The 22,192-nt window shown below is 46.5% G+C and overlaps 9 protein-coding genes across 9 annotated transcripts; 5 read left to right on the forward strand and 4 right to left on the reverse strand.

Moving 5' to 3' along the window:
- Positions 1-520: 520 nt before the first annotated feature.
- On the forward strand, positions 521-1,541 carry BGW36DRAFT_422517 (uncharacterized protein; the record flags this gene model as incomplete). Its single annotated transcript, XM_046219710.1, has 2 exons — positions 521-797; positions 862-1,541. 2 exons carry the CDS (start codon positions 521-523, stop codon positions 1,539-1,541), a joined length of 957 nt encoding a protein of 318 aa, XP_046078613.1.
- Positions 1,542-2,502: 961 nt separating this feature from the next.
- BGW36DRAFT_354376 (uncharacterized protein) lies at positions 2,503-2,973 on the reverse strand (the record flags this gene model as incomplete). Its single annotated transcript, XM_046213517.1, has 1 exon — positions 2,503-2,973. One exon carries the CDS (start codon positions 2,971-2,973, stop codon positions 2,503-2,505), a length of 471 nt encoding a protein of 156 aa, XP_046078614.1.
- Positions 2,974-3,520: 547 nt separating this feature from the next.
- Positions 3,521-4,686, reverse strand: BGW36DRAFT_333491 (hyaluronidase; the record flags this gene model as incomplete). The annotated part of the gene is made up of 4 exons (XM_046212879.1): positions 3,521-3,694; positions 3,768-4,176; positions 4,240-4,481; positions 4,576-4,686. The coding sequence occupies 4 exons, from the start codon at positions 4,684-4,686 to the stop codon at positions 3,521-3,523; spliced, it is 936 nt and encodes a 311-aa protein (XP_046078615.1).
- Positions 4,687-8,128: 3,442 nt separating this feature from the next.
- On the forward strand, positions 8,129-10,815 carry BGW36DRAFT_413712 (putative molybdopterin cofactor sulfurase; the record flags this gene model as incomplete). Its single annotated transcript, XM_046219265.1, has 3 exons — positions 8,129-8,177; positions 8,229-9,760; positions 9,835-10,815. The coding sequence occupies 3 exons, from the start codon at positions 8,129-8,131 to the stop codon at positions 10,576-10,578; spliced, it is 2,325 nt and encodes a 774-aa protein (XP_046078616.1). The 3' UTR covers positions 10,579-10,815.
- A 393-nt stretch (positions 10,816-11,208) lies between these two features.
- Positions 11,209-12,496, forward strand: BGW36DRAFT_457331 (uncharacterized protein). Its single transcript, XM_046221962.1, has 3 exons — positions 11,209-12,033; positions 12,091-12,251; positions 12,306-12,496. The coding sequence occupies exons 1-2, from the start codon at positions 11,572-11,574 to the stop codon at positions 12,097-12,099; spliced, it is 471 nt and encodes a 156-aa protein (XP_046078617.1). The 5' UTR covers positions 11,209-11,571; the 3' UTR covers positions 12,100-12,251; positions 12,306-12,496.
- Positions 12,497-13,991: 1,495 nt separating this feature from the next.
- On the forward strand, positions 13,992-15,953 carry BGW36DRAFT_285973 (uncharacterized protein; the record flags this gene model as incomplete). The annotated part of the gene is made up of 3 exons (XM_046210369.1): positions 13,992-14,547; positions 14,600-15,113; positions 15,161-15,953. 3 exons carry the CDS (start codon positions 13,992-13,994, stop codon positions 15,951-15,953), a joined length of 1,863 nt encoding a protein of 620 aa, XP_046078618.1.
- Positions 15,954-17,713: 1,760 nt separating this feature from the next.
- On the reverse strand, positions 17,714-18,567 carry BGW36DRAFT_393442 (beta-ketoacyl synthase; the record flags this gene model as incomplete). The annotated part of the gene is made up of 3 exons (XM_046217808.1): positions 17,714-17,998; positions 18,209-18,493; positions 18,526-18,567. The coding sequence occupies 3 exons, from the start codon at positions 18,565-18,567 to the stop codon at positions 17,714-17,716; spliced, it is 612 nt and encodes a 203-aa protein (XP_046078619.1).
- Positions 18,568-19,177: 610 nt separating this feature from the next.
- On the forward strand, positions 19,178-20,085 carry BGW36DRAFT_286070 (Extradiol ring-cleavage dioxygenase, class III enzyme, subunit B; the record flags this gene model as incomplete). Its single annotated transcript, XM_046210380.1, has 2 exons — positions 19,178-19,214; positions 19,301-20,085. The coding sequence occupies 2 exons, from the start codon at positions 19,178-19,180 to the stop codon at positions 20,083-20,085; spliced, it is 822 nt and encodes a 273-aa protein (XP_046078620.1).
- A 65-nt stretch (positions 20,086-20,150) lies between these two features.
- Positions 20,151-21,214, reverse strand: BGW36DRAFT_21012 (uncharacterized protein). The gene has a single exon (XM_046209919.1). It carries the CDS (start codon positions 20,718-20,720, stop codon positions 20,217-20,219), a length of 504 nt encoding a protein of 167 aa, XP_046078621.1. The 5' UTR covers positions 20,721-21,214; the 3' UTR covers positions 20,151-20,216.
- Positions 21,215-22,192: the final 978 nt, after the last annotated feature.

A 22,192-nucleotide genomic window follows, 5' to 3' on the forward strand; every position in this document is an offset into this window, starting at 1 on the left:
GGGACCAACAGTGGTTTATTGGCGTTAAAAGTGAATTCAGGGGAACGGTGATTCTACTTTAGACATCCAATACGAGCGTCCCCTGGAGAGGCCGGCGGCATCGGTGGGGAGCCGAATTGACATCGCCAGCAAATTAATAGGATCAGAACGCCCTACCTTCAACAACCGACCCACGACGGGAGAACAACTTGTTGGTATCTGCCACTGTCTCGCAAGAAAGAGTGGTTTCTCTTACTGTTACCTGCCATCGGGTAGACCTCATCCACCAGGCTAGTCAAGCACGGGCGTGGGGGCCTTTCGGTTTCTAATAATGCATTTGCCGAGGGGATCGCAATCCTGGCGCGCTTCCTGCTGAAGACTGAGCGCCTTAATTAAACTCGGCCATGCGTCTATTATCTAATGATACAATGATCATCGCCCTCTATTCATCCTGTCGCCCTCTCCTCCGTATAAAATTTTCTCTTGAAGCACGGCCGACGCACATAATTATCGCCTCATCGACCGGCAAAATAACCATAAAATGGTCGGTGTGAATGCTCTGTTAACGGCGACAACGCTGCTCGCGTTGTCAACTTCATCGCTGGCCGACGACCGGAAATGTTACTATCCTGATCAGACCCAAGCCATCGGCGACGTCCCCTGCGGCAATGGCACCAACGTCGCCTGCTGTGGTTCGGGCGACATTTGCCTGGAAAACGGTCTTTGTATCGCCATCGAGGAACAGCCATATTCACTTTCCAGAAAGTCGTGTACCGACCAGCATTGGGGTTCTGAATGTCCTGGTCAATGTTTAATGAGTAAGCAGAACAGTCTTAGATGTAGCGAAGCGTGCAGATTCTGACAAGTATCCAAATGATATAGGAACCAGCTACAATACCAGTTGGATTTCTATCGTTCTGCTCACATTCCTGGACAGCCAGGCGAATTATTGCTGCAACAATGTCGTCAGCTCCGGCAATTCTCCCATCTGTTTGAACAACATCCCCAGTTTCACTATGGGAAATACAAATATTGTGCCCAACACCAACCTTCTAGCGGGCTACGTGGATGCCAATTCATCCTCTACCTCTGCAAACAATACCGAATCGTCTTGCAATGCGACCAGCACTGCGTCTTCAATGTCTGCTCAAAATACTTCAGCGACTGCGGACGGTCAAAGCAACAACCATGATGCTGCTATTGGCGCCGGCGTCGGAATTCCCCTAGGTCTCATCGCACTTGCATCAATCGGATGGGCATTATGGGAACGACGCAAATTGCACCGTGTCAGTGCTGCCCACGCAGCAGCGGTTGCCGCGGCGTCGCAGTCTCCGCCGAAGCAAGAAGCGTGGACATATCCGAACAACAATAACCAACAAACTCCTCCAACGCAGACGCAGTATGATCCTCCCACGGGGCCCCAACCCTATGCTGGGTATGTCGACAGCACTGCTCCATCAGCCACCACGCACCAGCAGCCGATAGTGCGCAGTGGGCAGTCTGGGTACTCGGAGATGGCCTCCTCTGGGCCCGTCGAGTTAGACAGCGCACGAAGAGCCTAAGCAGATAAACCCGACGTCATCGCTGAATTGCATCAGTAAAACCAATAGAAAATCAATTTGCGAGGCATAGTGAATCATTCATATTCACTTCTTATTCCTACGCATTAAAAATAACATTTGGATACATCCTATGAGACGCTGGGAGGTTTACTCTTATAATCTGACTGGTCACGGCGTTAAATGGGAGATGGTAACTCGGCATGCAAAGGGTGTTCTACATGTATATACTCGCTTCAAATCTTAGCAATATAATAATATCCATTCATATATCATTTATCGAATCCTTTTATGCGTCAGTCAAATTCTCATAAATTTGAATCTATACCATGGCCAAATGATTGAGAAATATCCCCATGTATTCGATGACATTGGTTGGAATCGGAAGGTCTACCATAGCCATGGTAAGAACTCCCATCCACTAAATTGCAATCTAAGGGGATTGGCTTCCACATTCCAATCAGCACAAGGGATTGACGCCATGTTTCTTGGCTAAAAGATGTGCCACAAGTGGTAAGAATGGGAACTACTACCAGGTTTACATATATGGATATTTTTCGGGCAAAAATGCGTTTATTCTATTAGAGACAAAGTGTAAAGATTATGACAGCACTCGCATACTGCAGATGTGGTCGTCAACATAGTCATTTTACCAGCTAGCTTTGTCCATTCCATATAAATATCAATTGATATTGATAGAAGTGCTAATGAAAATACACCGATTGAAAGACAGCCATATACTTAAATGTAGCTATACAAACTCCAGTTCATTACATCTAAGCCAAGCTAATATGTAAACGATCTTCTTGTAGCAAATATCCTCTACAACACTACTTATGTTCAAGAATTTGCATCCAAATGACAATGCACTGCTTGGTACTTGATCAATAGACTCAGACTCTTTCTAGCTCATGTACCGTCTATTACAAAGATGAATAGTCACCGTTCCATTCCTCCCCCCCAATCATGCATTAGGTAATCTGCTTATCATACCTTGTCGATGATCCGTGATTCGAAAACACTGCGATGTACCCCCAGGGGCTAGATTCGTTGCCTCGGCTCTCTTAATCGGTTCTGTCTTCCAAATTCGGAACATATACATACAATCACCGTCAACATTGGGAAACAGTTGAAAAATGTCAAGGTCACCAAGTTGTAAATCTTTCTTTAGCCAGAATGGCCCGTGGTAATTGACTATCTTGTTACTCCAGCAGCCAATTTCCATCGTGGTAAAACCACAAGGCCGTTGATCAGACTTTTGTACTAAATTGAGTCGAATTTCATAAGTTCCATTTAACAAATCATCTATTTGAAAGCGGTTAAATGAAATATCTTTACCGTTCTCGTCTATGAACTTGATTTCGATGTTGACTTGCGCAGAGGGCTGGTCATAAGCGAGCTCGATCTTTTCGTTGATGGATAGCTTCATATACATCCCTTTCTGGATAGCTCAGTTTAACGACGGCCATTTTAAATACAGGGTTTGAGGAATTATTCCTTTGAAGCTCAACCAAGCTTGAACGATCTTGAGATAGGATGGAAGAAGTTGGAAGAAAGCAGAGAAGTCCTGAATCTTTGTTAATGTGAGAGCATCGCTGGTTCGCGCCTGCTGATGCTTTTGTACTGTGTTATAAAGGAAACTACCAAATAAATGGAGTATTTCCCCATAGAAAACCTTTCAAATTAGAAAAAACGACAAGTTGTATTCTCCGTTTATTAAGTGTATCTATACCAAAATTGGCACAGAAAGTTCTCCCTCTGAAACAGACAATGGCGTACTCTGCAAGAAACAGCCAACCACGGACACTCATTTTACACCACGAGCTACTTGAATCGCTCAAAGGTCTCCGAAAGAGGCCAGAACATTTTTATTGTTATTAAGAATTTTGAAATATTGGCAAAGTAAACGCACTTTTTCAAACAAAGGCAACTAAATCAAGACATCATTCTAAAAGAAAATCCGGAGACTGTGTCCGGACAATTTATTGATATAGTCTAATAGAGTTGATCAGGAAATAAGTATCTACGTATGCTCCTGGGTTAGTAGCAACGTATGCTTCACATGTCGATGACCCAGTCGATGTAGAGCAGTCAGTCCATTGAGACCACTCCTGGCCACCAGCACCACCTGAGCCGCAGAAGTCAAGGTTGAAAATCTAGAAAAATTCAACATTGTTAGAAAGTGCAAATACAACGCTCAGCTTCATATGCAGAGAAGGTTACACATACAATGCTCTGGTTGATAAAGTTGGTGCCCACATCACATCCATTGTTTGATTCGAAATCAAATAATGGCACACCCCAGCCAGAAGGGTCAGGACTGCCATTTGTTATATCCGAAGGGACATTATTCTTCGGAAATACCCAGACTTTTAACGAGTCATCTAGATAAAGAACATAGAGGCCTCCGCCAGCTGAGTTGAAACCAGCCCCAAACTGAGATGTAGTGCCTTCCACTCCGCAGCCACTGTTGCCAGATAGACTGCAGTCCGTGCGTACATTGGTACCAGTAAAGTTGGTGCCGGTCAATGTGCAAGCGTTTGATGTGTGGAGAGAGACATAGGAGCTGCCCGTATCGTCGTAGCTTTCAATGATGTCAATCTCGCCATACGGATTACCATCATTGTTGATTGTCCAGCTATTGACAGTCAGTCTGCATACAAGGCTTTGTGTTCACGAAGCTAATAGGGAGATATCTTACTATGCTGGCCAAATTCCACAGGCAGCGGTCGGCAAGTGCGCAAAATCGGCGATAAGAATGCCATTGTTGAAAGCATTTTTACTAGTTACACGGACCGAGTTACGGCCGGGTCCCGACACGCTCACAGTATTGGTATGATCTGCACCGAGATAAATCTGGTTGTTATTTGTGCTGAAAAGACCGCCGCTGGAAGCGGTGCCCTGGTCGACATATTTCACGAAGCCGCCGGTTGGATCTGAGTCCTGAAACACCCTTACGTCAATGGCTGCGATTGAATTACCAATATCTACATATGTAGGCGTGTCGTGCTTCATTGGTTGATGAGAGTTGACTGACAGTGAAAAAATCAAAATTATCAAGGAAATTACTGGAATCGATATTCCACGTGAGATTCAGCCCGGTAACTCCAGCACCGAAGAGGAGAGAGACGAAGGCCGTGTTCCGCATGATGGACCTTTGTCGCTTGTTATAAATATGCTCGGAGTATTTTGTTGCCAAAGAATAATCAATGGGTCGTGCAATTATTATAAAGCTAGAATGCAATGGTTGAATTCACCGCTTTGATAGTAGTAATACCACCTTTTCCGTCTGTAGCATCTCGCGAGTTAAGAGAGAACATTATTTACGAAGTATCAGTGTTACATTAATTAAACTAATATGTACTGAGGTGTTTCTAAGCCCACTGGCTAAAATTAGTGGCGAGAGTGTACGAATAAAGATGATGTGAGATGTGGCTAAGGGGGTTGTTAAATCCACAGGAAAGGGGGAAACTGTCAATCCGTAACCTTAATTAAGCTCATCTATAAGCCGAATAAAAACGGCCCTGCACTTTTGCTGTTGCAAGGAGTAAAACACCGGCTTGAACCGTAAAGTTCACTTTGATGTAGCAATGGCTGATGCTGTGCTTGGCGATAATTAATAATATTGGGGCTGATTCTGGAACCTGCGAACATTGAATGTTACCCTACGGTTTGGCCCCAACTGGGACTTGATGCTGAGGGAAACACGGAAGAGGACCTCAGGTGTCTTGTCTTTTCATTCTGTAAGAGAACTTATGCCAAATTTCATCAGATCATCGAGTTCCAGATGCGAATACTCGCCGATAGGATAGATGGCTAGCTAGTCCTTATTATCATAAATTTCGTCCTATTAATCTCCCGACAATAGTTTCAGAGACCATAAGATATCTTGTGGAACATCAAAACCGCATCTGATTCAACTCTCTTTGTGACACAGCATGCTAGTTGTCGTCATCCTCAAAGTGGAATCCAAGAACAAAATAAAAATTTCGGACTAAACAGTAAGCACGAGCCGAAGAATCTTAACTGCATTTTGATTATGAATGACCTCACTTAGCGCAGAGACTAAAGCCAACTCTAGCTGTAACATAAGACCAATGGGGAAGAAAATAATATGAATGACATTTTCGCTAGATGGGAACCAATAAACTTGGCGGGTTATTTAGGTGCAACGACTTGGTCCATAGACGGGACCCGTGCGGTCAAACTAGGCGCATTTTGTTCATTCAGCGATAATGATCTGGGACCTGGGCGGCGCAGTAAAATATGCCATTTGCTTCGTGACCCATGTTAGATGATAGGTATACTTACTCATCTTTTTAATTTATTTTTTTACCAGCGCTTTGATGCTCCGTATCTTGACACGGTTTGCTAGTAATGCAAGAGAACTTGCGGGATGGCCACATTTTCTCGCTATAGCGAGTCATGCAGAAATAGCAAGTCTTCGCCCAACTATACAGTATTAGCATCTCACATGATATAGAACTACAGCGCACAATGATGGTGGGGAGTTAATCTAAAATGCGTCTTGAAAACATGAACCAACACAATTGCAAGTTGCAATCCGATTATTCGCCAGCTCGATACCAGCCCAAATGCAAGACACGATCAACGTGCATCTCGCCAATGGATCTCCGATCCTAGGTACGGAACTTGAGCTGTCATTGCCAACGCATAAAACCCTTGTCAGGGTAGCAAAACCAGCCTTGTGAGTGGTCGGTCGTATGATAAGATGGTTCCCGGCAGAAGCGAGTATATATCGAAGAACTTGAAAGCAGAGGAATTCAGGAAATAGAAGAAGATTGCGAAAAACGACGGACAAGTCATGTAGTCCGGATATCAAGTTGTATGATTGATCCAGGGATTTTGTAGGGCGACAAGTATTGGATGAACGTCCTAGTTCACACAGTCGCCACACTGAGCAGTCTAAATTCGCCCCGGTTGGCGTTTCCATAAGCTCCGATCCAGGCCTTCGCCCCACGGCTTCTTATCAAGCTGGCGGAGCACGGTCTTACCGACATCATGATCAGCTCTCCACGCTGTCCTCCCTCCCTTGTCACTTTGTCGCTAGCTGAATCATTCTGCGGGTATTTCGAGGGGAAACATCTGGTAATTACACCCTTCATTTACGTGAATTCTCGATCCACGAACCAAACAGCAAAGCAATAACCAGGCCAGGCTATGTCTCTCAAATCGATCCTTACCTCTAGTTCTGATATACATTGGAGGGACGAACGCTTCCAGTTTTGTAATTACTGGGTCCGAACTCTACCTGCGTGCATGAACCGCCCAGAATTTTGACCCGCATGTGACCCGACATGACAGCACATTGGAAACAATTAATTAGTCCAATCAGAAAGACTCTACTTAGATATTGTCGTACAAATATCCCAACATCTGCGGCACTGACAGGAGTTTAAGCAAGCCCTCGGTTAATTCGGTCAGTTGTAATTTCGGCTCAGCGCAACACTCCTAAAATTGGAACGCATAACGTCAGGTCCAGTGGTTCAATCACCCATTCTAGAGATCGGATCGAATCCAAATAGAAGGCGTCAATATTATATGCTAGACTTGTTTGGGTGGGTTGGAAACATTCTAGCTGCAATCTTAATCCTTAGAATCTCCGTTATCATCCGCCTGGAGGATACTTTATGTGATGTAAGATCGGTGAGTATCTGTTACGGATTTTTTTCGATTAATATGTAAGAGCTAGATTGGTCAACGGTAGACGAAGGCTGTGAAAGTCATTCAAGTTGGTGCTAAAAGAATGGGGGCATGGAGCTGAATTTCGAGCGCCACATAGTTTCTTTGCACTAAATATACTGCGTATTACAAGCCGTTCAGTAAGCCAATATGCAGGTATATGTAGCCGACTGTCATCCGGTAGTCCCATTCCTAGTGCATAAATATATTGCAAAGTCGTGTATGATCCGCTTCTACGTAGGTGCTATGTCGATGTACAAAGTATGGTTTGCCACACGGCCAAGGTAGGACAAAGATTCCAATTAAGAATCTCTCGTATCCACGAGCTCAATTTTCCGGTAGTCCGAAGCGTGTAGCCCACTAAAGAAGCCTTTATGGCCCACAAATGAAGAGTCCCTACCTGCATGGATCGTTTGTATAGTCAGCTAGAGTATCCAATGTATGGCTGTCATTGTAATTTGACTAAGCGCATGAGCTGAGCTGAGGTCCTGTAGCTGGCCTTTAAATCCTGGATCGGCCACATTAGATGGCTAGAATCTAGTTCTCTTTCTGTTTCATATTAAACGAATGTATTGCTTTATCGTATACCAAATGCCAAACTTGCCAAAAGTGCATGTTGTCTGAAGCTTTAGCCTGTGAACCAACTGACCACCGGCATCTTCCAAAGAACATAGAGTCGATTGTAAGTTGCTGAGGTTGTACATTGTTTCAATACGGCAGAACTTCGACCCTTACTTCCGAAATTGTCTGACCCAAACAGGGAGTCGCTATATATTTAAACCCATTTGGGTTTACTTTATCAGGGCCGACGTTGTGATTCCTACCCTCTACCGTCGGTTTGACTAGATCTATCTTATTCAACACACACATTCGATATGTCTGGTAAGATGTACAACATAGATAAAATCCGAAGAAAGGAGTACAAGAACCTCAACAGTAAGTTATACACACCTATAGAAGTATTAGTTCAGACACTGAGTCCATTAGAAACTTGTTACCTCGACTATGGAGGTACCACTCCCTATGCAAAGTCCCTTGTCAACGACTCGGCAAAGCTCTGGAAGTCTGGCCTTTACGGTAACCCGCACTCTCATTCTGCATCTTCCGTACTGGCCACAGAATATGTCAACCGAGCACGTACCCATGTGCTAGAGTTTTTCCGCGCAGACCCTGAACACTTTGACGTTGTATTTGTGGCGAATGCGACGGCGGCGATAAAACTGGTAGCCTGTATCTTTCAGGAGAAAGGGTTTTGGTACGGATTTCACGGAGATGCACATACTAGCCTAGTTGGCATAAGGGAGCTTGCTCGCAATGGGTATCATTGTTTCTCCTCTGATAACGAAATGGAAGCATGGATTACCTCGCCTGTCTCATATGAAAATGGTGTACCTCAACTACCAGTTGAGCATAGCGACATATACCAAGAGATAAACGACGCTGGCTTTCTCAAGCTAATAGGATACCCGGCACAGTCAAACATGAACGGACACCGAACCCCAATGGACTGGGCTCATCGCATCCGGAAGAGGGCCTGTGTTTCTGGGCAGGCAATTTATACTCTTCTTGATGCCGCCGCATATTGTTCCTCCTCACAGCTGGATCTTTCGAATCCGGAGACTGCTCCCGACTTCACAAGTTTCAGCTTTTATAAGATCTTCGGCATGCCTGATATTGGGGCGCTGATAATACGCAAAGAGTCAAGTCCTATTCTCATGTCCCGTCGCTATTTTGGCGGAGGAACTGTGGACATGGTCATAGCGCATGGCCATTTCCATGCAAAGAAAACCGAAAGTATTCATGATGTTTTAGAGGATGGTACATTGCCGTTTCACAGTCTTATCATGCTTGATACTGCAATCACATTGCATAAACGGTTGTTCTTTTCAATGGACGCCATCTCAAAACACGCTACAGAGTTAACTATTGGCTTATATCGAGGACTATCCAGTCTGCGTCATGCAAATGGCCGGTTGGTATGTGAGATATACAAGGATATGAACAGCACATACGGCGATAGCACAACACAGGGCCCAACTATTGCTTTCAACATTCGCAGGGCAAATGGTGCACTGATCCGGTATGATTACGTGGAGACGCTCGCAAGTGCTTGCAACATCCAGATCCGCACAGGTGGTGTGTGTAACCCAGGTGGCATAGCCGGGCATTTGCAACTATCCAGCTGGGAAATGCGCCGTAACTATTGTGAGGGCTTTCGGTGTGGAGAACCATTCAAAGTTCGCGGTGGAAAGACCCTTGGTATCGTCCGTGCCAGTCTAGGTGGTATGTCATCTCAACACGATGTTGATACGCTTGTCAAATTTGTGCATCACTTTTTCGTTGAAACAGAATTTCATGATTCGAGAACTAGCAAAAGTTTGGATGCACCGCAACAGTTCTGGATAGTGAAGAAAATCCAGTTATTCCCAATTCTGCATTGCCCAGGATGGAAATTGCCAGAACATCAGTCTTGGGAGATAGAATCCAGTCGTCTAGCAATGGATGGAGATTGGTGCTTAGTGGACCTTCGGAACCAAAAATCCTGGATGATACTTTAGTTACCGAACGCCTAACTGTTGATCTAAATGTGCAGTTGGGTAAACTATTCTTGGAAGGGATGGTGCGTGGAGTAAACTCCAAAGTGGGTGTGAGTCTGTGGGAGCTTCCCCAAGGAGATTGGGTCAAGGATTCGTTAGAGCAGATTCCTTCGAAGGCATATCGTGTTGCCCGACAGTTTACGTCCCAGGACATCGAAGCGTTTTTTACATTCATATTCGGATTTCCGGCCACTCTTGCTCGTTTCTATGAATTCCATGATACAATTCCGGCTCAGATTTGGTCAGAAAAGAGCTTTGTCAAGCAAGGGTCGCAAGGTATAAATGTTCAGTTCGCCGGGGATATTGAGCATGACGCTCATATAATCCTCAGCCCGAAAACTGTGTTACAAGTGTCTCCTCAGAAATACCCTAACTCTCTGCGGTTAGGAAGCCAGAGACTTATTCTGATGCATCCAACAAACGATGTGGGTCAAGACGAAGCTCAAGGATCGCTAGCGCAATACTACCGTCATCCGGACGAAACAGAAACTCTTGTGTCTCAAAACACTGCCGTGAGAATCGGCAACCCCGTGACAGGGTCATGGCTGTTTCCGGCGAAGGATAAGGACGTGGATTTTCGGTTATTCCATTTCTGTTCAGTCGTTGGTTGTGGGGAAAAGCGCGAAGAATACGGTGCCTTTATTGAGCATCTCACAAGTCACGCGGAATCCTTTGTACCACCACACCAAAAAACGTGGCGGCAAGGGATGATAAAACTGTTGGCGTGCTTCTGTAGATAATCTCCATGGTGAAGGAGACCTGAAAGCTAAGTATGTCTGAAAGCATCTCGGTAGGCGTATACAGGCAGGGCTTTGCTACTGTTTGGGACGTAATTGAGATGTTAGTCATTCAACAGGTGCACCATCTTTTGCAGATTCTGTTACATTCAATCTTGCGATCGCATCCTCGCCTTAGTTGTAGACCATAGGAGTGTACTAGGTGGAATGCAATGTCCAAAGCAAGAGAAATGGAGTCATGGCTTGCTTCATCCTGATGCGAAGGCGGGAGTCGAAGGCAATATAAATAGAGGTTGTTTACGACTGCGGCTGTGAACTTGACAAAACATGATCTCTGGTTTCAATGACAGTTTGGAAATCATGGTCTTCTTTCGAGCCTATCAGAATACGATATCTGGACTATCTACCTGTTCTCCTTGGGCGAGTGTCTCGCACGGCCACAAGGGTACTGTTGCAAATAATCCATATTAATACGGAATTTTCACCACCAAGAACTCGAAGGTGTCATGTATGTCATCTTTATATAAGCTGTGCCTTCTTATTGACCAAGGTAGTGAGGACAGTGATGATAACACTTGCGAAAACAATCACCTGACCAACCTCTGCCTTGTCACAACATCAGCCACCCAAGGCATTATGCTTATTCACAAGAGACAATAGCGCCTTCATCTGCAGTGAATAATACACTCCGTTGGCTGTCCGTTTTCATGACTTGAATTGATAATGTCTTTGTCTGTCGAGTCAATTCCTTTGGTCCACACCAGCCACCCTCCTTGCCTTTTTACCACGCCATTTCCTGCTGCTCTCCATCCAGTCCATTTCCACATGGTGAAGGATTACCTAGGATCACTCGAAAAATAAATTCATTTCTTCTTAACTGTGCATACTTCTTCGGTCTCTTCACGCTCCTCTCATCGCCAACTGCCAGTATCTGCCACCCAGCGCTATTATCTTAATTGGTCGTAGCAATTCCTTACATCACGTTATCCACTGAAAATGCCGTCCTCAACGATTGTCGATTACGTGGAATCGAAAATTCCCAGCTCAAGCATTCTAGACCAGCCATACATCAACGTGTATAATGTCCGCTCCCTCGACTCGGCGTTCAAAGTTTGGCAAAATGTCCGTGGCCCGCTCCATCAGCTCATTGCATCAGTTTTGGACAGAAATAGCAGCTGCATTGCTATTGACTTGATGAAATACGTTGGACAAGACCCTTTTCTTGCGGACGCCACGCTTCTTCTTCTCTTCCCGACTACCGCCAGTGCTGAGCATTGGCCAGCACTCGAGATTGCCGCCACAAATCTTGTTCAGGAAAAGGCTGAAGACCTTGAACACTACGAAAAAATCAAGGTCGTAATTCGTTCCGTCGATCTGTCTCTTTCCGCTATCATCCACACCAAGCAGGCTCTCGACAAAGCTGTTGGTATCCAGTATGACTCTTTCTGGCTATCAAAGGTATGATGCTTGGCAATATGAAGTATGATGTAGGCCAGCCGCTGACGCTACCTGCAGCTATCCTGAAGATCGAAATGCGACATGATTCAAATGAAATTACGATACAGATCTAGTACGTCGGGTTATGCCTTGCGAAAGTAATAGTTGCAGTTGAACAATTGGGGGCGGCAAAATCACAACACCCTTCAAGGGTAGGACAGCATTGATATGCGCAAGTAGTGAGTGACCAGACCCCTAGCTAAATTACGACGCTGATTAGTTCATTACGACAGGGCATGCACCGTAACTGGACCCTTTGGCGGAAGTGATATCTTGTTATGCTTGTAGTTCGAAAGTCTTAGATGCTTGACCTGTTTTCCTGGCTTGGTCTTCTTGTCTTTGTATGCTTTCAATACATGGGAATTTACAATGTGCTTATAGGCGGAAAGTAGTCTAAATGTTAATACTATGCGGTACAGTGCCTCCTCGTTCGTGTCAAAGGCAACTTAACCAACAAAGCGGGTCATCTCAAGTTTCATAACACAGACAATCCTATGGATAATTTATGATTGATGAAGCGAGATATTACAGCAAACATGACATGACGTCATAAAAAAGCGACACTATAGAGGTACTTATAAGTACGAAGCTCACCGTGAGTTATAATGATAATGGCCGGCAGAGTTTAGATGCTCCGGGACGGAGGAAAGAGATATCCGCTAAAGCCGATGCGGAAGGTAGCAGCGGTAAACAGAAGAAGAGTGGAGCATTGTGTACAGCAGCCACTCACAGCTTAGAATCCCGATTAAGCAAGCGGCCCCACCACGGGGGACGCACTCACCGAGCCCAAGGACCAACACGGCGGCGACGGGTACGGCCAACCATAGGTGGTACTGAAAGTAGTGGGTACGTTTTCTGCACACTTAGCGCGGAGTTGGCTGGGGATTCGCCGAGCCATGCGTCTGCAGAATTGCAGATCCACATGGTGCATCCAGTGCCCACGCGGAAGTGTGGCCCACTGCTCATCCCCGGCTGCAGCACCTCGCGCCGAGCCACGCTACTGCGAATGTTCAGATATCAACGAATGGCTGCCATATTGGCAATTCCCATACGATTAAAGCGGCGGTGATGGATCCTGCACGTAGGGACCGCAGAGGCGGGCACAGCCAAGTAATGACAATGCTGGCCAAATCAGTGGTACACCACACCCAGTCCTCAGCCATCCCCCACCGCGGGTCTTGGCGAGCGGGGAGGGGTGACTGGCTAGTGACCAATGGGCGTCAGTTTCAACCGTATGGCACATAACCATTGGCTGATTTTCACAGCCGTTCCACAGCGCGGGCAGGCTGCTAGGCTGTTACAGGCTGGCCTGGACGCACTAGCAGCTGCCCTTCCCACTGCGGAAGTCTTAAGGTTTGTAGCAGATTTCTTTGCGCTCGCCCCATCTTCGGCACCCGCTGCCACTCCCAGCGCCCTTGCCGTGCTGCTCCTGCCCTGCTTCTGCCTGCTCCTGCCAGCTCCTGCCAGCTCCTAGCCCCAGACAGCCGCCAGAGAATGGGATTGTTGTTCAGCTATAATCATTATCTTAGCGGACTATGAACCTGTCGTCTCATCTAACCACCTCCGCTAACTTCACCCCATCCACACCTACACAATAAAAAATAACCACCACGACTATACGCCCACTATTCTCTCTCAGCCCTAGGCCCTTCGTCGCTGCGCTCTTTAAGAATTCGCACTGCCGCCGTCGTCTCGCCCGTGACGACTCGTCAAACCTCGCAATCCGCTCTACCGCCGTCTCTCACTCCACCACCACCACACCTCCGATATTTTCACCCTCCCACGTCCATTTTCTCTCCATCAGACAGGCAACCACCCAACTACGCACTGTGCTTGAGAATGCTTCTCCTCCAACGCCCCAGTCGGATCGGACTATGATCTAAACACCAGGTAGCTAGCTGCTCGTAACATCGCCCGCGATGCCGACGACAAACGACAAGTTTATTTTCGTCAACGCCCCCACCATCATCAATGCTGGGCCCCGCGATGCCCGTCGCCAGCTGCGGTCGCAGCTGATGCGTCGTGTTTATCTGAAGAAATACAAAGAACCTTCCTCGCGCAGCGACGACAATGTCGTCGACACAATCGAAAAGACTCCCAAGCCAGAGCATCCCGATATCGACGTTTCATCCAGTGATACTAGCAGTCCACATCTACCCTCCCAGCACTGGAGCAACAATAGTTCACAGGCTCGTCCGCAATTGGTCTTGCCATCCGAATCCAAGCTCCTAACCCCACCCTCCGATGGAGATAGTGACGATGGGTGCGATCAATGTGGTCAGGTTTGTGACTTCCCAGGTCGTTGTCACCCAATTCAACCGGATGCAGAGAAGGAAGAGGCCCCAAGGCAGCAACAAACCCATTCTAGGGTCTATGAGAACTCTTTGCAGACCTTCGGCGCCGCCAAGTTCAATCCTTTTCTCGCCACCGAACATGCTGCGAACGCGCCGAATTCTCAAATGCTGATCCATTATTGTAAGCCTTTCCATGTAGTTTGGAAAAAAGAATGTAACTAATCCAGAGACAGATTCAACCAACCTCATACCTTCCCTACGAGCTGGAGAGGATTGGTCATTTGGTATTCACACCGAATATATGCAGATGCTGGCAGACCCTCTGATTTTCTATACGTGCTGCCTTGGCGCTGCTGTTCATTTCGATAAGACACTAATGTGGAGCAATGGTGTCGATGCCGGCCATGAACGTCGGATGGTTGAACAAAGCTTTTATCGCTACAATGCTGTACGCGCTCTACGTCAAGTTCTTGCTCATCCAGACCTAGTAATAGGCTCTCGTCTATTCGACGCCGTTCTTGTTGCTATCTGCATGCTAGCAATCAATGATAGCCAGGGCGAAGCTTCCCGCAGCGTCCAAATTGATCACAACCCTTTTACTCAACCTCTCCCGACATTAGGGGCTCTCAATGTGTACGGCCATCAACCGGTGCACTATATCCATTGGAATGCCTTGCTGGGGCTCGTGAAACAACGCGGTGGTTTCATGAAACTGAATACGTACGCGGGAAAGTTTAACCTCTCATAGTGAGTCATCTCTATCTCCTCCTCGTTTCTCGAGACTAACCTCACAGCACCGCTATTAAATACGCTTTACACACATTCACAAAACCAGCATTTCCTATATGTAATCACAAGGACGAAGATTTGACAAGCTCTACCCCGCTAGAGATTCTTGGAATGACCTTATCCCAGTTACCTCCCCATACAGGGGACGGTTTCCGCAATCTGCAAACACAGCTGATTCAAGAGTCGGTTCTCCTCCCTTTCATCGAGCTCGCTGAGCTTGCCCAGAGTATAAAACTGTTGGGACCTCGATGTGAGGATCCCATCAAAAGAGATCTCGTCGCCGATGCGCGTAATTTAGTTCAATACCGATTCGAAAGTCTGCCAAACTTGACGGATGATCCCATGCTTGTCGTCGATATTTCCCTTGCTGGTGACGTACCGGTTAGGGACAGTTTGAGTCTCGTTAACTCGACATTCGCTGTCTACAGCCTGTGTTGGCTTTCTGCATTATTGTTCACCACCCACATTACCTTTGCCGTTCCTTCATCGCGACGTTTTCGGGTGAACACTGTCTTCCAGCTTCAGTCAGCGATGACTGCTTCCAGCCCTGTCGCGCAGAATAATCCATATGTGTTGAGACTCCAGCTTTGGGCCATGGTTCTTGGCGGTATTGCTGCTGAAGATGTTGATCTTAGTCTTCGGGATTGGATGGCTCTGCAAATTCGGGATCTGTGTACAAAACTTCAACTACGAAACTGGCACGAAGTGAGCAAGGTTATGAGTACATTTGCTTGGATGGAATCTGCCTGTGATCAGCCTGGAAGAAGACTTTGGGCCCAGTTGGGGTATGTGACATGAATGATTCTGACGACTCTCAAGACCATCTAATGATGATACTTTCCTTTTTTGTATGGGGCTGTATGCTACTACTATACACACTGGCCATGTTTCAGTATCGATATGTGGTATTGTCTACATCTTTCTCAAAGCCCCGAATTCGACGTGGGAAGCAAACCTGCGGGCTCATAGTACAGTTTTCTCGACCTCGGCTTTTCGCCCTGCGTGTTTCCGCGATCTTCTTCACTGCCTCATTATAGAAGGTGAAGAATGAATATCTGTGTCTTGTCCCACTTGAACGTGGAGCAGCCCAGCATATTGAGGTGCTCCGAACCATATCATTCATATGATGAATTCTCCACGGCGTGGATCAACTGGCCTGCCAACCCAGTCGCACGTCTATATTGGGAGTCTAATCGGGTGTGCACGTCGAGGTTCCCCTCTCAGCCATCGGAGCATTAGACACCGCCAGTTAATCATATTCTCCAATCCTCGCATCATTTTCTGCGAAACGCTCTAGTTTCTGCATATATTTGCCCGCGACACTCCTAACCATATTACTTGTGCCATTTATAATGTAAGGCACTTGAGTTACGTCTTTTCCGTGTATCCTATATTGTGAGAATGGAAATAACAAAATGTATCTAAACGAATACCAGAACGTACATATATGCATTGTGGGTAATCCATTTACCCCGGTGTTACCTACATTTCAACTAATACAAATTGACGCTTAAGAATAATAACCTTAACATTCGAAGACTTCAATATTGAGCTCACATGTGCAACAGAAAAATTGAAAAATTGCAATCTGGTAAATCAGCACTAGTTGATAGTCGAGTACTTGAAACCCACTCGGGCTGTTACATAACGATCAAGTCGACTGAACGTGCCATGCACTAATTTTTTAAGACTGAATGTTTAATAAATCAATCTGAACCCCCAAGAGTCCTGCTACTGCAAAGACCTATTACTCGACACATCGAAACGTCTGCGTAATTCAAGAATAATTTCAAGAACAAGTGGTGTTCAACCAATTCAGACAATCTAGTGAGGCCTTCAGAAAAGTGAACAGGTGACTCGAGTTTGGTTCTCCAATATGACGGTAGTTGAACATTTTTCTCATTCACTTCTTGCTGGATGATGGCTGCCGAGTACATCCTACCAAGGCGCAGGGTAGCAACAGGGGTATAAGACGAGAAACTATAGGCCTCTTCAAGCAGTTTTTGATATGAGTCACCAATTTGAAGCATGTGGTGAGAGTGATATGCTTTACCATCGGTCTTCATTTTGCGTCCTCATCTCCGCTAATAGTCACGCTCTGTGGCGAGTTGATACATTTCACCTTAGCTTTGGCAGCTAGTTCCAGTTTTTTGATCCAGTTCGATGCGACATTCTCATCCAGACCACTGCAGCCATTGCTCCGGTAGACATTGAATCTTTCACGATGTGACCGCGATAGTAAGCGATGATAATGGCCTCGCAGGCACTGAGGAAGCTCGCAGTATACACAATGGCAATTTCCCCAGACGAATGTCCGACCACTCCATGAGGTTGGATGAACCAGGACCGTAGAAGATTAACAAGACCGATCTGTACAGCAGTTGTTATTGGCTGTGCGTATTCGGCCTTTTGATTAAACCATCGGCGGAGTCATCCATTGAAATATCGTATAGTCTCCACTGGGTGCTTTGAGCGATGGAGGTTAGGTCCTTGTCCAATTGAAGAATAGTATCAGCGGAGACTAGGAATAACAGAAGCTCACGGGCCACACCTTTGCATTACGCACCTTGGCCGGTGAAGACAAAGCATGGTTTGGAGTCGGCAACATTGATAGTGGAAGGGGTTCTTAAGTTTTCGAAGTTGATATCTTCGGAGAGGCTGTCCTGTCGAGCTATAATATAGCCGCGTGTTGGAAGGTGGGATCGACGTTGTCCCAAAATGTACGAAAGATCCTCGATAGAGATATCTCTGAGATCTATCTGGGATAGCTTCTCGACACGTTCCGGCGGGGAGGGAGATTTCTTCGCAGAAAATGGAATAAGGTAAGAAAAAGAACTGCAGGCCTTGTGAGGGTTTCTAAAGTGACAATTTGTCTAGCCATTGGTGTGGCCGCTCGTCAAATCATTTGTCATGTGTCCATTTCCATTCAAAAGAAAGTTTTCCGCGAAGGTCTTATAAATGCTTTGCGTGACGTGACTCCAGCTTCCTCGAGAATACCGTGAGCATTCACACCGCCGTAACCAAACGAAGTGATACTGATACGACTACCGTACAGTTAACGTGAAATCGGTCATTTTCGTCACCATCTGGACACCCCATTCCTCTGCAATTATCTTTAGCTTTAGCTGTTTCAGGCCAATTGTAGCGGGAATTTGGCCATGTTCCAAAGCAAGGGTCGCTTTTATAATGCTCGTAAGACCACCGGCAGCCCCGCCGTGGCCTAGATTAGTCTTTACCGAACCTATGAGTGTCGTGTTCTCTCGCTGATCCTTGCGGAAGACGCGAGAGAGGGCCTCCACCTCCGTTGGATCTCCAAGAGCAGTGCCGGTACGATGTGTCTCAACATAAGTTATTTGCGACGGATGCAAACCGGCACGCCCATAGCACTTTCTAACGACCGCTTCCTGGCCATCGTAATTCCTGACGTTCACCCATTACTGTTAATGGCCGTGGAGCGGATGATGGATCAGATTGGATCCCCATCTCGAATTGCATCTTCTAGGCGTTTAAGATAAAATGCACTTACGCCGTCAGCTCATCCATAGCCATAGCTATTTTAGACCCTTCGTCAGCTTATTATAGTTCAAAGATGAGTGTTGCTTTGCTGCCCTTTTTTTTGAAAGCAACGGGAAGCAAGCAAGAGAGAGGAGGAGTGATGTTTCTTACCCGTATATGGAATGGGCAATTGGCTAAAAAGTCTGATTGGCTAGGAAATTCTCCATTGCGGCTCTGCGCAGACCCAACTGGATCGATATTTGATGCTTAGAAATGATTACCATACCATATGCTATTCTCGTCTGACTCAGCGTGTGCGGAATGAAGCCGTCCGTCGGAAACCGCGAAGCTTTAATAATCGGCCGCGTCAGGTGTTTAATCTTCTTCGCTATATTTAAATACGACAGGTGCGTCGATCCTTCATGGCCTGGCGGACTTGGGCTATATTTATGGGTGTTCTCGGCTTCATCAGTGCAGCTCTTCATCAACGCCGGTTTTTAACATCAACCACAATGGCCGCGGCGCAGATGCAGGCCCCAGTGATCTGCTTAACGCATGGCGGTGGTACGTTCTTCGTGTCCTCCAATATTAACAACCCCCCCCCCCACATCTCGTCGTCAAGGCTAACAGTCGCGGGGTGTGCTCTGCAGGCCCTATGCCCATACTCGGCGACCCTGCGCACGTAAACATCGTACAGTCGTGGCAAACGCGCGTGCGCAAGCTATTGAAACTCGGCACCCCATTGGCTCCCAAAGCCATCATCTTGGTCACAGCTCACTGGTCCACGAAACAGCCAACCATCTCCTCGGGCTCAAGCCATGAGTTGTATTACGACTACTATGGGTTTCCGCAGGAGGCCTACTCCGTCAAGTACAATGCCAGTGGGTCGCCTGCCATTGCACAGGAAATTTTCAATCGATTAAAAACGGCTGGGTTCTCGCCTGTATTAGATGGCTCGCGGGGCTGGGACCACGGCGTCTTTGTACCGTTGAAGATGATTATCCCCGATGAATCGATCCCTGTTGTTCAGATGTCTGTACTGGACAGCGAAGACCCAGAGGAACATTTCAAAATGGGACAGGCTATTGCTGACCTGCGCAAGGAAAATGTCGCCATCATTGGATCTGGCTTTGCCACCTTCCATAACTTAAGAGTTATGTTTAGTGGCACGTCGAGAACGCCGACCTTCCATGCGAATATGCGCGAATGGTCTAGCGTACTCAACGAGGCTGTTATGACGGATGATGCGCAAGAGCGAATAGCCAAACTGAAGCAGTGGCGAAAATTCCCGCATGCCTATACAATGCATCCTAACGGTGGGGCAGAGCATTTTCTACCGCTTATCGTGTCCGCCGGTGCTGCGGGCTCAGGAAAGGGGGGGTTGTATGGAGATGACTACATGGGCAATGACATGTTCTCATTCTATTGGGAATAACTCAGGCGTTGACGGTTTTCATTAATCATGGTTTGATGACACAGTCGTCAAAACGAATTGATTCACTGCCAACACTGCAAACTCAGAAGCATACAAGATGACACGACCAAAACTTCCACCTGTTCGAGACATTATATAACTGAGCCCATGAGACCAATGATTATACCAGAAAAAAGGCCAGTGCGATCCTTCCTGTAATACAGGTTAGCTGTGCTCTGAGAACTCGTCGGTGTTGGCGTCGGCGTCGAGCCTGGTGTTGAAGGCACCCTCGAAAATGACGCGGAAGATGAGGTGGAAGGCGTCGCGTTGGAGAACGCGGTATCCGCCTGGGTGTGAGTGGTTCTAACCAGTGCCGTCGACTTGACAAATTGATCTGTATCATATATCGAGAAAAAGCCTGTTTTATACTCATGGCCAGATTTGTCGTACAGCCGGATATTGTATTTCTCCTGTGGGTCTAGGTAGGTCGGGCCGGTGTAGCTGTATGTGTAGTTAAGATCTGTGACAGAAATCCCATCCTTCGACGGTGTCAAGATGAGGAAGAAAGAGCTGTCTAGAAAGAGTTCAATGGTGAGATTGCCTGATGTGTTGTCTTTGGCATCGAGGGACCAGGAGATGGGCAGGCCTTGCTGCATATCGATTTTTTGGCCTTGAACAGGAGAGGTAATGCTCAGTCCTGATCACGGAGGGTTAGTAATTATTCAGTATTACTAAGTATATCAAAATCAAATGTACGTGCCTTTGGCGATTCGCAGAATCGACAGAAACGCAATGATCAGGCTGAGAGACTTCATTTTAGCTAAGAAAAAGGATATCGTATTTCGCTATGAGATTGTGTTTAGAGATCTATTAATTGAGAAAACGCAGTTCAGAAAGGCAACCTAAAGGGATTTTGGCGATTTTGACTGTCATCTAGTCATCGATGACTGGATGGTGACTCCCCTATGTTAGTTGACGCCCTTTTTCTGCCACAATATACTTCCAGAACAGCATTTTCACATTATACATTAAGTTCCTATCGGATATTTCTACCAGAATAGTCTGGCCGTGACACGAACCGTATCTCACTATCTCAATCAAGAAAATTTCAATATAAATCTATTTTCGACGGCATCAAGTTTGATAACGGCCGTGCTGTGTAACGACTGGGCTTAATACTGTCGATTGTTTCCCAGGGGCAGTCAGATGGTCATCCCGCCAGTTCGTGCGCGATGGACTCCGGAGGCAATTCGCTAAGTGGTCTGCTGTCAATCTCTGATATTGCAGGATATATGTCAAGAGTCCCGATCTAACACAAGGATACGTCGAATACGTCGACTTTGATTCTGCGTGGTCTTCAGGCCATAGAGTAGTCAAGTCCGGTCAGAAAGTGTGGCTTGGAGTAGACAATTCCACCGTGTTAGGGTAGACTCCTAACAGCACCAGCACTGGGCACAAGAGTGTCCGGCTAGAAAGCCGATTCACATTTGACGACCACATCATGGTGGTGGACTTTGAGAATATACCTAGTAATATCTACGATACGTAGCCGGCATTCTGGACATACAACTATAGTGAGTATCCATATGGTGAAATCCATATTTTAAAAGGCATCGACGATCAGACACGCGATGTAATTAGTCTTCACATGAGCCTGGGCTGCAGTCTGGTCAACAGCCCTGCCACCCAATCTGGGACGCACATTAGAACAGACTGTTCCATCAAACCTAATCCTGTGGATGGCTGCGTCGTCAGCGGTTCCCTGAATTCATATGGGGAGGCATTCAATGCCAAGCGCGGAGGGTACTGAGTTTTGTTTCCAACTCCAGATGATCTTGCGATCTGGATGTTCCCTCCATTTGCTGCTTCGGTGGATTTCGGCCTCGTTGTTGACATTTGACCACCTAATTGGAGACGAACTCCAATCCTGCATTTAGAATCTCGAGCAGTGTTTCATATCGATTGACAGTGGATCAACCTGAGTGTTGTGAGTCATTCTTGCAATCATATTTCAATTTCGAAAACTAATTGATGCTAAGAATTTCCCGAAAACCAGATTTTCAATATCAACTTCTGCGGTCAAAGTGCTGGCGGCAGAAAATGGGAAGAGTCTAGCTGTCCCGATAAG

The sequence above is a fragment of the Talaromyces proteolyticus genome (genome assembly GCF_021365285.1).
Source record: "Talaromyces proteolyticus strain PMI_201 chromosome Unknown BGW36scaffold_1, whole genome shotgun sequence".
In the NCBI taxonomy this organism is placed as follows: Eukaryota; Fungi; Ascomycota; class Eurotiomycetes; order Eurotiales; family Trichocomaceae; genus Talaromyces; species Talaromyces proteolyticus.